At 35.9% G+C, this 15,647-nt stretch overlaps 1 protein-coding gene across 1 annotated transcript in view; it reads right to left on the bottom strand.

Moving 5' to 3' along the window:
* Positions 1-15,439, bottom strand: part of LOC125651344 (uncharacterized) — a 32,069-nt gene extending 16,630 nt beyond the window's left edge. Inside the window, exons 1-4 of the mRNA XM_056167201.1 lie at positions 15,094-15,439; positions 5,227-5,405; positions 459-573; positions 254-367 (exon numbers count right to left, since the gene is read on the bottom strand). Of these exons, the coding sequence (XP_056023176.1) occupies positions 254-367; positions 459-573; positions 5,227-5,405; positions 15,094-15,412 (727 nt within the window). The 5' untranslated portion in view covers positions 15,413-15,439. The remainder of the gene's footprint in view (positions 1-253; positions 368-458; positions 574-5,226; positions 5,406-15,093) is intronic.
* Positions 15,440-15,647: the final 208 nt, after the last annotated feature.

Consider the following 15,647-nt stretch of genomic DNA (forward strand, 5'->3'; position numbering starts at 1 on the left):
TAAAAGTACGTCCATTTTAACGGATAGGAATTTCGATCAAAATAAAAATGGGCAGAAAATACGCACTTTACGAAGAATGACGGTGTGCATACTCGAAGTTCATGCATTTTCAAAATTAAAATTTATTCCTGAAATATAATAATCTACTATGTATACATGAACCAACACTACGTATTGTATTAAAACTATTCGCATTTGCTTGACAAATATCAAAACGCCAATTTCTGCAATTAAATCGATCATGCATATTTACCGTATTCGCAACGTCTTCCATAATACTCATCCGGGCAAGAACACGTAAATCTATTCACTAAATCGTGGCATCTTCCTCCGTGCATGCATGGGTTACTGTTACATTCGTTTATATCTATAAAACATGTAATATTTAAAATATCTTATAGAAATTCCAGTTGCAATCGCTAGAACAATGCACCACATATTAACTCGTTTGTTCTTACCTGAACACCCCACGTGGTAACTACTTAACTTCGAGCAATCATTGTGGGTCGTATAACAGCGGTATCCTGGTCCACAACTTCTTTCCCCGCATCGTCTGTCCTTCATCCATTGACACTGTTAGGTTCAATGAAGTTTTAAATTAATATTCTAATTATGTCATTCATTTTCCAGAGTGTTCATCATAAATAAATTTAAGTTTACTTAAAATATTTTATAGTAATCAATAAGTATCCTCTTTGAATGTTAAAGTCTGATATATTGTTAGGTGATGCATGATAATGGTAATTTTATTTCATGTCTTAGGAGCGGCAGAGATTGACCAATCAGAATCTAACAATAAAATTTCGGCCGTGCAGCGCGTCACTCTGCCTCTTCTCCCACCTACAGCCTTGGGAGACGGACATTTTGTCAAGTTTCTGAGTTAAATGTTAGCAAGTATTCGGTGAGTAAATTATATTATCATGTCTTCAACGGGTAAAACTTCAGTTATTTTGGGTCACTCAACTGTTTGTTGTTTTCACGAATTTTTTAAACAAGGTGGTGATATTAGATATTCTTCAAATCTTAGGTCTTGAAAGAAAGCATTCCGTTTTGTACAGGGGTGTAGGTGGAAGGAAAGTTCATGACATAGAATCTGAGGATATGGAGAGAGTAGTTGTTTTAGGTCCTGAGATAGTCGTTTTAATGATTGGGGAGAACGATATTGTTTCTAGTATAGATCCTGCATTGTTGGCTGATAAAATTGAAGTTGTAGTATCGGATGCAGTATAATATTGCGAAGATAATTGTTTGCAAGTTATTGCCGAGAGTTAAGGTTAATTTTGGATACAATGAAATAGCAGACAAAGTGAATGCAATATTGAGATGCGCATTGCCATCACTGGGTTATTTTGGGTTTTGGGAACACGGGAATTATTTTGTGTCTCCCCGTGAAGGAGATTGCAGTCGGAAATTCGTTTGCGACGGAGTTTACTTGAATAAACAAGGAAATGTATATTTATATCGGAGTGTAAGGGGAGCGTTAATATCAGAGAGAAAATAGATTTTCTAGAAAATGGAAAAACATTTTCAGTTTATTCATTTGTTGCATAGATCATTTACGTATTGTTGGTAACACCTTTACATGTATATGCTAATTTGCGGTTCTGGTCAATCTTTAAAACTAGTAAATGTGTTAAATGTGTTTGTAATTACTGACATTTTGTGATTTTTACAGTACTATAGGCATGACCTAAGTACTTGTTTCAGGCAATCGGTGTACTTGTCATTTGTATATACCCTTTTGGGTATTCTCATTTTAGTTTCAACTTTTACCCTGGCGATTTTTCCATCGGATTTTGTGATTTATCTTGGAATGAACAAATTTACATTCCAGGTTTATCTCTTGTTGTGAAGATTAATCGACTGGAAAAATGTCTGCCAATTTATTTGTTACGGTTTTAGTAGTTGTTTGATGAAAATCAATTTCAAACACATTGTAAAACATGCACACAACTCTCGTAGGTATAATGCTCACCGCGTTGCCTTGCTCTACCTGACCGTTCTAAAATACATCAGAACGCATGCAGTTCGATAGCATTTCTTTGACCCCGACCTCTTAACAATCCCAAATAATATCCGCTGAATGCGTACATGAAACGAAGATTTTTTCCCCATTCAAATATCAATTATCGATTCATTAACTAAACTACTGAATACAGATGGATATGAATCAACACTAGCTACTAGTTTAACTTGGAATTCTGGTCTTGTTCTTCCCAAAATGTTTGATTAATTGATTGAATATTGTTTAACATCCCTCTCGAGAATATTTCACTCATATGGAGACGATACCACTGCCGGTGAAGGGCTGCAAAATTTAGGCCTATGCTAGGCGCTTATGGCCTTTGAACAGGGAGGGATCTTTATTGTGGCACACCTGCTGTGACACGGAACCTCGGTTTTTGCGGTGTCATCAGAAGGACCGCCCCATTTAGTCGCCTTCTACGACAAGCAAGCGGTACTGATGATCTATTCTAACCTGGATCCCTACGTGACAATTTTTTCTTCAACATTTTTTATGATTGATTGATGTTTTCCCGCCACATTCAACAATTTTTCAGTTATCTGGTGGCGCCCAGTTTTTTATTGGTGGAAGAGAGAACCCAGATACAATATACCTGGGAAGAGACCACCGACCTTCCGAAAGTAAACTGGGAAATTTCCTCACTTACCGGCGCGAGCGGGATTCGAACCCGCGCCGATAGAGGGGGTGTTGCTAAAATGCGGAACGGGAGACGGAATTTAAAAATTAGAATGATTAATGTAGATAAGATAACGCCAAAAATTGGGGGGAAATCATTCATTTTGATTAAAAATCAACAATTTGGGAATTTTTCACAAGCGATAAAACAACTTTATCTTTAAATGTTTGCATCATAAATTGATTAAGCGAAGTGTGTTAATCCTTGTATCAGAATTTACAAAGCATTTTACAAGAATTTTGAAATTTCAGCATTGACAGAGGTGTTAGCTAGCAGTGACACCTATGGGTAAAGAATGAAAAGAAAATGCATGATTTACACCCCCCCCGTTCCGTGGCAAAACGTCATTAACGCACATGTACTGTATGCATTTACACATTTACCATGTATGTGTGTGCTTACAACAGGGAGTGTGATATGTATAAAACAACGATAACTCAATCTTATTAAGTCAACAAGTTAAACATATCGTGTTTGATTTATTATTATTTTTAACTAACAGACTTAGTGACCGCAGCACTCCAATGCTAAATAGGGATGACTTCTGGCAGTTCATTACTAAACTAAATATTTGTATATCATAACATTTAGATTGAAAATGAGATGTCTTTTAATTCCATTCAAGCACAAATTCTGTGTTAGCCTTTAAGCCATTTTATATATTATGAAATAAAACTGAACATGATTCCTCTTACTATGGGTCGTAAACTTCACCCTTGTTTACATTGATTCTGTTTCAATCTTTGTTTCCCGCTGTATCTTTTCAGTTTCACTACTAATCCGCAGGATATCGGTAAATGTACGAACTTTCACATAGATTCATCCAAAATGAGGCAAACCTTTTTTTCCACAACGGACTTGTTCGCTTTGAAATTTGATGTGATATATAAATGTATATTGTACCAGGTGTAAAACTAAATTCAAATTCATTTATCTTAAACATATCTAGTTCGATTAAAAGCACGTTCGATTTAAAAAGGCTACGTTTGGGGAAAATTGTTCAAAACATTATTTCATCTTTTAAAATGTTGTTTTCGGGGAGGGGACTTTTATTCATTGGGTAGGCTCATAATTTTTTTTCTTAGGGTAGCAGCCAGAATAAAGTAATATAATTTGAAAGGGGTTAAATTATAATCAAGTCTTTTTCAGTATATTTATCTTATTTTTTAAAATTCAATTGTGAAACAACATACTGTCACAATCGAAGGATGGGGGTGGGGTGTGTGTTACAAAGCCGGGAAAATGGATGGTACCAAAAGGCGCTTGCTTAATATTATTATTAAAACTTACTATGCCAAATATTAAGTAAGAACCTGTACGTTAGTACATTCATCCACAAAATCCACCGTTTTTAAATACACAATAATGCATTAGTATGAGGTATTGATATGAAATGGTGGATTCTGAGGGTGACTTCCTGTTTTCTCTGTAATTTCTGCTTCCCTAGTTCATAATAAGCCATTTGATTTTATAAAATGCTGAACTCCTCATAACATTAGTGCATAAAATATTTTTCGTTTTCTGTTCCGCTCCGTCTTCCGTTCCGCGTTTTAGCAAAACCCCGAAAGAGGTAAGAGGCCGTGTGATTTTGAGCGCGATGCTCTAACTACTCGGCCACGGAGGCCCCATTTTTGAAATAATTTATTGCAATCGTATAATAATACCGTGGGGGTCCAGGTTAGAATAGGTCCCCAGTACCCCTTGCTTGTCGTAAGAGGCGATGAAATGGGGCGGTCTTTGTAAGACCGCGGCCCGGTGTTACAACAGGTTTGGCACGGTAAAGATCCCTCCCTACTCATAGACCGTAAGTGCGGAGCATAGGCCTAAATTTTGCAGCCCATCACCGGCGTGACGTTTCCATATGAAGGAAATATTCTGAAGCAGGGCGTTAACAGTATACAATCAATCAATGGTATAATGCACAGCCATGGTCCTGGGGTGATTTTTGTATGTTAATTTGACATAAAACTGTATTAAAGAAATTTATAACACTCCCCCTTTATTGTATTTAATTTGTATATCGGGGTGGTCACTACGCAATGGCTACGCATCAGATTTGGAATTTCGTGTGCATCTATCACACACTACCATGCATTATAATAATTATAACCATTGTTAGCTATATCAAAAGAATCATTGCCAGAAGTTTTGTACGAAAATCAATTATTACCGCAAAGGTAAAATTTAATACGTTTAAGTATTTCAATTTATTTCGTACTAGAATGGCGTTCTTTTATTCATTTAGGATAAAATGCGTCGTGTGATTGCCGGCCATAATTCTACATACTGTAAATAGCAGAAGTATATACACCAATATTACAGACGATGTCGAAATTTACGACAGATTTGTAGAAATTATACTTATGTAAATTATTTGTTGTGGTGCAATCCCCAGCTTTGTTTTGCTTCGTCGTATATGGAAATAATCAACACCGCGATGTACGTCCTAACACCGTCAATAACACACATAATAACGAATAATAATGGGTGCTACAGATTAAGCATATGTCAAATCTCAACGTACCACACTTTTGTGGATGCGACGGTAATGGATCCATTCTTCCACTTCTTCGTGATCACAAGACCCCGATTCACGACATTCCTCGTCAATGTGGTCATCCCTCTTTGATCGACTTCCACTTTCCCTGAGGAAAGAAGACGCCCTTTCCTTCGATGTTGTAAGGCTATCCAACGAAGTTAAGTCTTAAATACAAAAGATCATGTCACGTTTTACCGTTACAGCAGTCAAATCTAATGATCGATGATAACAAAAATGATACCAAGATCCATATTCACTGGTCAAATTGAAAAAAAAAGATTCATTAGATTGATGAGATGGATCACTGTTTGTTATCATCAAAAGTATACCGGTACAAGGATCAGCGTACAATCATTGTCTGAAGTTTTAAGTCAGAAAGAATGTAATATAGTGATTATATAAAGTGCATATATAGCCCTGTGTTTAAATTTGTCGTGAATGTACCCATTTGTTATTTCCTACTATAATCTTTACTGTTAAAATTATGCTTTTTGATGGGATCAGAAAATTATTCAAAATGCAAATCGGAAATTCCAACGCTGTCTGACGTTTTTCAGACCAATCGTTGGACCGTTCTTACTATACTAAAACACGGAAAGGAAACGGAAAAGAATTTTAGAATTAGAATGATTAGTGTAGCTAATACAACACAAAAAATCGGGGGTGGGTGGGGTGCTTCAGTTTGATTAAAATCAAAATTCTGGTACACAATTTTATCTTAAAATTCTGCATCATGAAAGGTGAAGATAACGAACAGTGATCAATCTCCTATAAGCAATACAAAATAGAGAGTTGGGCAAATGACAAAGCCGGGAAAAACTATGGTAGTACCCCCAAGCCCTTGCTTAATATTTTCCTTGGTAAGTTCATGATTTTAAAAGACATGCGTATTAGTATGAAGTATATTAAACGGTGGATTCTGTGGATTACTTCGCGTTCTCTCTGTAATTTCTGCTTTCCTTGTTCATAATAAGCCTTTTTATTTTACAAAATGCTGACCTCCTCATAACATAATTGCATACAATATTTTCCGTTCCGTTCCGCGTTTTAGTAACACCCCACTTCTGGTGTGTCTAGCAGTCCGTGTTTGCCCTAATCAATTTTATATTCTTTATAGGTTTTATGAGATTGATTATTTTTTCACGAGGATGATTGCATATAAATTCAATGTGTTGTACCATTGTGATTCTTGATATGTTTAAAAAATGTATCTAGGTTTTAATTCTCTTAAAGCACTTCAGGCGGTCCGAACACATAGAGCTGTGGACCACACAAACTTAATATGTGTCCAATCCTGACTCTAGGGATCATGAATTAAACTGAAATTATCGTCATATAGTAAAGCTTCTATGTTAATAGACTATTGGTTCTTGTAAAGATTTTTAAATCATTACACTTATATTTTTTTTCAAATCATGTCCCTTTCGAATGAAACATCGTCCTTCATTTAAACAAACTAAGAATTCCGTTTACATATACATGTTTTGCACCAGTTTTGTTGAAATTAGTTCAGTAGTTCCTGAGAAGAAATAGAAAATGTGAAATGTTTATAGACGCCAGACAGACGGACGACAAACACATTTTGAATTTAAAAGCTCACTCGAGTTTTCAGCCGAGGAGGAAAAAAAAAACTGTTTCAATCTGAATTTAAAAAAACCAAACTTTCGTATCGGTTATCTTGTTTATTTATCCTGAGTCATTATATAATTCCGTTTTGATCCTGTGCGAATTCTAAATTATTTAGACATTCGGTTGTCATTGCATAAGAAAAAGATAACGAACAGTGATCAATCTCAAATACAAAACTGGGAGCAGAGTAAACACGGACCCCTGACAATTTTAACGGTGAGATCAAGAAGAGCTTAAAGAAATTAGATAATCATTACGATTTATTTAATTTGATCGAATAACGCATTCTGCAGCAAAACATAGTTTTCCTTGTCAACAAAAAATAACTGGCAATATGATGCGTGTTGCTAAAACGCGGAACGGAAAACGGAACAGAAAATATTGTATGCAATAATGTTATGAGGATGTCAGCATTTGGTAAATTCAAAAAGGCTTGTCCTGAACAAGGCAATGGCGGATCCAGGATTTCGGTTTACATGTGATTTGAATGTTTTCAACCTTATCATCTATATATACCATCATTTATTATCCTCAGAATACACTGTTTAATATACTACATGTTAATGCATAGGTATTTTAACGATTATAAATATTATGCAAGGGCCTGTGGGTACACCTCCTTTCCCTGCTTTGTCATTTTCTTACACCCCCCACCCCCTTGTGACAGTATGTGGATTCACCAATAAAATAAATATACTGAAGAAATATTTGAATTATAATTTAACCCCTTTAATATGTTTTTACTTTATTCTGGCTGCCACCTTAAAGGCAACGGTTCACGATTTTAAAAAAAATCATTTTTAAGCCAAATATTAAAAAATATAACTCACTTAATATTGATATCCAAAATTTTGACCTTCATAATGCAAAAATAAAAGCAATATTTTAGCTTTAAATCTGTGTTATATGTAAACAAAGACTCGAGTCTTTTTATGTTAACAAATAAACCAGTGAGTTGTTAATTTTGTACGGTCACAAATTTAACTGCTAGATGACACATTTTACCTAAAGAATACTTGAAATGTGATAGATATAATGTACTTAAGGTAGGTCCCTAGTCCTGGACCTACTTGTGATTTCTCAAAAATTTGAGTTTAAATACTTAGATTGTTCATTTGAGGGTATGATAAAAACAAAAAAATGGGGGGTTGTCAGTATAATGAGTAAATTATGGTATTTTTATTACGTGCACCCCCATTTGTCAAACGGCAATATCAAAATTCATTGAAGAAGTCCTAGAATATGTCCATAAAATTTTGTTGGAGGGTATGATGCTGCAATTTTTTTCCTCAAATATGAAATAAATATGTTTAACTAAATAATTAAAAGTGAAATTTTAACACAATTTCATGTTTTTTAATAATGGTGGTACAAAATTGAACTCAATACAGGCCCTCGGCAGTCAAAAATACGACACTGCAACACCACTAATATGAATATTTAAAAAATTTGACTTGTGATTTTTCATTCAAACTCACATATTATGTTCATATATGAATGCTTGTTAAAATACATCTTAAAAATCTGCCCTTTCTCAGCATAATATTTTCACAGCATCTCAATTTATATTTACATTTTTTGGCCAAAATAGTCATTTTGAAGATGATTTTCACATAATAGAAGAAAACAAATATATAACAAGATAACAAATATATAACAAGTGCAGAATTGTTTTATTTAATTCCACAAGTGCATTATCGCATATCATGAATTTTTTTTAATTTACAGATAATTTTAACATGTAATACCCCTGTATATCAATTAAACAAATATGTACCTCTGGTTTTATGTGTGAATTAGATGACAAAAAATGGAAAGAAGATTGGAGCCATAGTCTACTCAAATATAAGTGATTGAGTGTTATTGTATTCATTTTACTAAATTAAAAAACATACAGGTAAATGTAAAAATATGTTTGATAATAATAGTACGTGAACCAATACCAGAGTTCGATCCGGACATGACGTCACGCTACTAGACCCCTACTTTAAATCGAAATCCATTTCTTTTAAAAACTTCATAAACAATAACACACCTCAAACTTTATTTTCACAACAAATAACAAACTCTCTAAAATGAGCTTCTGTGATTATTTATAACCTTAATTTTTATGTGAAATCTTTCAAACACATTAGACAGTAGATTTTGATCATTAATATTGCAAACAAAATTTTAGGGAAAATTGTGAATCAGTCCCTTTAAGAAAGGATTTAATGAGTCTATCCAATGATAAGAAAAAATCGTGTAGTTTTGCCTTCTCATATCTAAGTTAACCTCAGTTTTAATATTTTTTTATGGTTTTTTTTCTATGTATGTATTGTTTTTTGAGTTTGCTTTTATTGTTTTACACGTAAAATGCTTTAGGGCGGTTGTCTTGATTAGATAAAGCACTATATACATGTAAATGTACAACAATAATAATGAAAAAAAGAGGTTTTTACCAACCCACCCACCCCAAAACAACATTGAAAAAGATAAATATTGTTTTCAACAATTTCCCCCCAAACTAGCCTTTTTAAATCGAAATTGTTTTAATTGAACTAGATATTTTAAAGATAATTGAGCTTGAATTTGATATCATTTCTACACCTCGAATAATCGAGATTATGTGAGTTTATATCAAATAGTCCATATTAATTTTGATACACCCTGTAGGTCGGGTCTACGTGACTTTACTGGCTAGATGGTACAAGTTAATTTGTATGCACTACGTCACACTCGGTACTCCCTGTGATCGAACCCATTCATTACACTTTTTCCAACCGAAGCAGCAACGTGGTTCTTGTATTTGAGGCGGAAACCAAGCACGTGGCCGAGTTTTTTCTCCCCCCCCCTTTTTTTTTTTTTTTTTTGATTTATTCCCTACACGTAGCTTCTTGACAATTTTTCCTGCATTAGGAATGCCACCTAAAATCGAGCAGCGACCCAGAGATCCCCGGCCAGGGGGGTCGGGATGAAACGTAATCGTCGGACAACAGCTCAGCTCCGGGAACGAAGTCCAAAGCACACGGCCACACCTTGGACGGATCGACTAGCCCCTGCAGAGGGGCAGCCACAGCCCCCTGAGGAGGTCCCTCGATTCCCAATCGAAAATACACCGGATAACCCGGGTGAGTTTTTCAATTTTTTGTTGGACCAAGCGGCCTATTTACCCTTATCTTGTCAAATTACATCTACATGCGATGATATCGGCAGTCATGTCCCGCTTGAACTCAAGCAAAAAATATGGGAGGGGGATTTATTGATCTGTCTGTCCTACTCCAATCGGCTCCGGAAATGGAGCAATTTGAGTTCCACGGGGATGTACAACTTGTCAATGGCAAGCTATGCGTAGTCAAGCGCCAACTTAACTCCTTTTTGAGCATAGAAAAGTGGACATCAGCCTTCATGATTTACACGAGCATCGTACTTCAACATAGTCAAACGGCCCAAGCAATGCTTAAGTACATGCGAGATATAAATAAGGCTTGCAGCTAATCGTTCACAAAATTGGCAAAAGTATGACGAGCAATTCCGACTCCGTAAGGCCTCCAACCCTGCTATGTCTTGGGGCAAAATTCACAGCGAATTCTGGTTGATGTACATAAACAACCAATTAAATTTCTCTCATCCCTAGAAGGTGTCAAGCGGTCTATAGGCGTCTCAATATATCAGACTTCCTATATTGTACCAATTATTTGTTAAAATCTTTCATGCTTCAACATCAGTATGTCGCTCGTCTTTTTTTTTTTAAATCATGTCTTATTTTTTCAGCAGCCTTTTCATTGGCATTTTTACGGTTTGCTCAGTCAGTAATTTTTTGTCATTGTCAACTCCACAAGTTTCTCAAAACCAACTAGGTCAAGTTTTAGTATTTACACATTTAGGTCCAAGACCAACCAAACCGACAAACCCCTAGTTTGTCAAATTATCCGCCCAACACTACCAATTAAGGCATAGTTATACCCCCCCCCCCTCATTACTTATATATTGCTCTTTTCATGCGGATGGCACTCCTACGACACGTTTTCAGTACCTAGAAGATATTGGCATTTTGCCCATAGTTGCATGATAAAAATTCATGGCTAACCAGGTTAGAGGTTTGTACATTGGAGACGACCATGTCATCAAGGCTACTGAGATTGAGTTGTTCCGAACAGATGGCTTTCAGCTGTATGTCGGTCCTGGGAAATCAATTATTTCTCAACAATATTCAAGCGGCCTTGGAATATTTTTATTTTTTTCTGTTCTTCAAACGTCAAGGTTTTTCTTACCCGCCGCACAAGTAATTCAACATTTCGTACTTGCTGCTGTTTGTCAATTGTGCGTTTACTGTAATTTTTGTGCAACTCCAGGTTCAAGTACTGTGGTTTTGTCAAATGACTTATTCTTATCCATGTAACTCTTTATTGTATTTTGAGTTTCACTCGTTTTTAATCCTCCAAGTTTTTTGTGGGGGACATTGTTCCAATGTCTGTGGCCGAACTGGGAAGTCGGTAATGGTATGTGATGACTGTTTCTGCTCCAAAACCTGATTGTTTCCCCCACCTGCTTCTAAAGCAGGGGGCAATTTACAGTACTAAAAGTCGTACAAGTTAAAACAAGTAAACTAATAGTGGGGCCACCACCGGGGACGGTTGGGGCCATGTCCATCTCACTTCAGTGAGGGGATGCTACAGTCTGATGCATGTTCGGGGCTTATGTCCATGATAATGTACATACCAGGTAGCACTGCAGGAGACAAGGTGAGAAGGGTGGGTCTCGCTTACCTCCTTAGAATGCTGGCGTCCGTTCAGGTCTGGGCACTGAATGTTTTACTCGGGGCCCCCAGTGTACCCCTTACAAGTTAAGTTAAACTGGCTCACTGGGCGACTCCCCAGTTACCCCACAAAATTTTCACATGCGGCCGATATTGTCCATTTCAGTATATCCCGAATGTGTCATTGCTTTTATATGAATAAATTGGTAATCGTTGCTAGTGTCTGTTATTCACTGCAATGAGTCATGGACTGTTATTACAGCCAGTTTTTTTTTTGGTTTTTATCTATCAGGCGGATTCTTTAATTAATATACATTTATGTACATCAAATTTTAAAGCGAACGAGTCCAATGTATATAAAGGGTTTGCCTCATTTGGAATCAATTTATGTAAAGTGAAAGTTGAAAGTTCGTAGATATACCAGTATTCCGATTGCGGATTAGTGTTGAACACGAAAAGATACAGCGGGAAAAAAGATTGAAACAAAACCATTGAAAACGAAGGTGATGTCTATGACCCTAGTAAGAGGAATTTACAGATTTACTTCATAATAATTTTGACATAGCGAAAGACTAACAGAGAATTTATGGAAATAAAAGGTCATCTCATCATTAATCTAGATAATAAGATACATGTATTTGAATTAGAAATAAACTGCCAGAAGTCCTAATAATTCAAACACATAATGTAAAAATTCGTTGACTTAATAAAATCATGAATTATCGTTGTTTTATACATGTACATCACTTCCTGTTGCAAGTACACACATGCATCTATACACTGTATTATGCGTTGAATACGTTTCGTTAAGAGGGAGGATATAAACTCTGTGCGTTCTTCCCATTCGTTCACTTATCGCTAACACTACTGTCAATGCCGAAATTTCAAGATTCTCGTAAAACGCTTTAAACATAACTTAGCTTAATCAATGTATGGTGCAGAATTTTAAGATAAAATTGTTTTACCGCTTGTAAACAAATTCCTAAAATGTTGATTTTTATAAAGATAAAGCATATTTTCCCGAGTTTTGGTGTTATCCGAATAATTTTGTAATCATTCGATGCAGGGAAATTAAGAATTAAATTTCAATGGAAATGGGACGTCTCCATATGAATGAAAAATTCTGGAGCGGAACGTTAAACAATATTCAACCAACCAACCATCAATGGAAATGGTAGAGCGTTCGCTTCATAACCGAGAGATTGCAAGTTCTAGTCCCGGTCGTGCCATGCAAATAGCTGCGTTGAACCTAAGACATAAACAGAGGTAGTGATTGCTCCTTCACCAAACGATCGGCATTTAGAAGTGAGAAGCACTGGTCCTTCGGATATGACCTAAAAAATGGAGAATCCATGTCGCGGTGGGCGGTGTCAGGACAAAGAACCCTCACTGCTACGGCCGTAAGCGCTAATCATATATGTACATGTATGTCTAAATTTGTGGTACCTCACCTACATTTGGTGACGTCTCAATATAGGCGAAAATATTTCGACGGGACATAACACAAATGAAACCAACCATCATTAGAAATGGGGAGTTTGCACGTGATATTTTCCTGCATGGAAGAACTGTGCACATTAACTCTGGATTCCCGCCTACATTTTCGACTCGTATATCTTAAAAGCTTTGCAATTTTGCTAATGATTTTTTTTAAATGCAAAGTAGAATCCATTAGTTATTGATTAGTAACATTAATATCAGTGTTAATTAATCAATCGCTCTTAATTTCAGCTCCTTTTGATTCGGGGTAGAAAAATGTTCTTCGAAACCGGGCTTTAAAACGTCTTCAATTTCAAAATGCTTATTGATATCAATGAATAACCATATAATTTGCCAAATTACTATTACATTTATATGTGGAGTAAAAATGCTTAATCTTCATTTTTCACACTTTAGCCTTATTTGAAATTGATCAAAGAGTGAATACTTTCACTGTGTTTTGGTCAAGAACCATATCCCCCTCCCGGAAACAATAAAAGTGTTGGTATTAATTTGCTAAATGACAATTCATAACACCTTTAAAAAGGAATCTGTGTTTCACCGGGGGGGGGGAGATGTTTTAAAAAATAATTTTCCGTTTTCCATTGATTCCTCTAGTAAACTACTGATTTTAACCCAAATTATAGTTATCTCTCTGAAGTTTGTTTTGTCAAATAAATCAATTTTTATGAAAATCCATATAGATACGTGTATTTACATAAAAATCATTTAATACTATAACTTTTAAAAATTAACTAGAAGGTAGGCGGCGAAATAGTTCTTTCCTCGTGTGTATTTTAAATATTATAGGCGTTGCACGGACTATCATTTTCGCATACCTCAGTTTCGGTTAAAGTTTTCTCTTCGCCAATCTCCTTATGCAAGGTGAAGATAACGAACAGTGATCAATCTCATAACTCCTATAAGCAATGCAAAATAGGTAGTTGGGCAAACACGGACCCCTGGACACACCAGAGGTGGGATCAGGTGCCTAGGAGAAGTAAGCATCCCCTGTTGAACGGTCACACCCGCCGTGAGCCCCATATCCGGATCGGGTAAACGGAGTTGTGCACTGGCCAATATTCTGGCACAACAAATTTACTTGTGGTAGTTTTCAAGCACTAATTAGTGTCTCGTGTTCATTTAGGAAACGTTTTAGAGTCTAAAATTAATTTTCATGCAATGACGACTTGGCAGAGTAGTGCAATGGTGCATGTCTTTATACTATATGTATATTCGGTGGTTATTACACGTATTGGTATGCACACACTAAATTCTGATCTAAAATAGTTGCAGATTGACGTTCTTTTAGTTGTCTTGCTTTGTTTTTTCTATGTACATGTACAAATGTATGTGTTTTTCTGTAAATATTATTCAGACATAACTTTCCTCAAAGAATCCCATATATAATGACATTTGTTTCTTCGTCCAATACGCCCTTTCCGAAATCTTGCACTCTAAAACCCATACAACTGCGACATATTTGCGGAAATAAAGTACACCAACAAATACATCCACATTAAAAAAGTAAACTTAAAGAAATTCTACAATAAGGTTTTTTTTATAAGCACACCTAGGGTCGCTAACAAATGAAGAAACTTTATTTATAACTGTTACATTCGTAAAGACTGATCGTTGAAATATACATGTAAATTCTAATTTTTTCTGCAATCTTAATCAAAACTTGAGTCCAACATTCAAAAAAGCAAACAAAATATTTTTGATTTCTTACTAAATATAGGAATACTAGTATACATCTCTGAAACGAAACATTTTTTGGCCATTATATTTTATGTTAAATGATTTAGTTCACAATCGTTGAATAATCGAAATTGACGTCAGTTGTGCTTGTTGTGGTTAGAAAATTCGTCTCAGAACCAGATGTCTGTTGTGAAATGAGTGCCCTAACCACAAGACCACCGCGACCAAACGTACGCAGGGGTCTTTTTTCTACATTTGTAAAAATTCCTTTAATGTTTTTGGAAAAGTTTTGCTTTTATGCTTACCGTGTTCACAGCATATACCGGTCTTTCCAGGTTTACAAATGCAAATATCATCAACAAACATTCCGTCGTTTAGACACTCGGCATTGCAAACTCTGTGTTCTATCCGCAGTGGTTTCCCGCAACGTTCCTCTACTTCCTCCTCATTCCATTCTGGTAAACCACATATCTCTCGCTTCCTGATTTGAGAACCACCGCCACAGGACTGGCTGCATGTAGTCCAGTCTGACCACGGCAACTGACCACATACTGTAACATTTTTGCAGCCTTCGGGTAAAAGGACTGCACCGGTGACAGCTATAAAAATCAAAATCAGCCACATCACATTTCTGGAACAGACTGGCTTCCTATCAGTTTCAACTTGGATATTTATACGTTTTCAAGATAGCCTCTGCTCTCTAATTGTTTTCATGGTTGCTGTCAAGGGGATTTTATCTACACGTACCTGAGAAACGAATCAAAATTTGGCGGATGATAAGAGTATTGATTGTATGGATATGGAGCTAAAAAAGCAGTTATCTTTATTTTCCTATAGACTTTCAGTTACAAAACAATTT

Source organism: Ostrea edulis, chromosome 5 (genome assembly GCF_947568905.1).
Source record: "Ostrea edulis chromosome 5, xbOstEdul1.1, whole genome shotgun sequence".
NCBI lineage: Eukaryota > Metazoa > Mollusca > Bivalvia > Ostreida > Ostreidae > Ostrea > Ostrea edulis.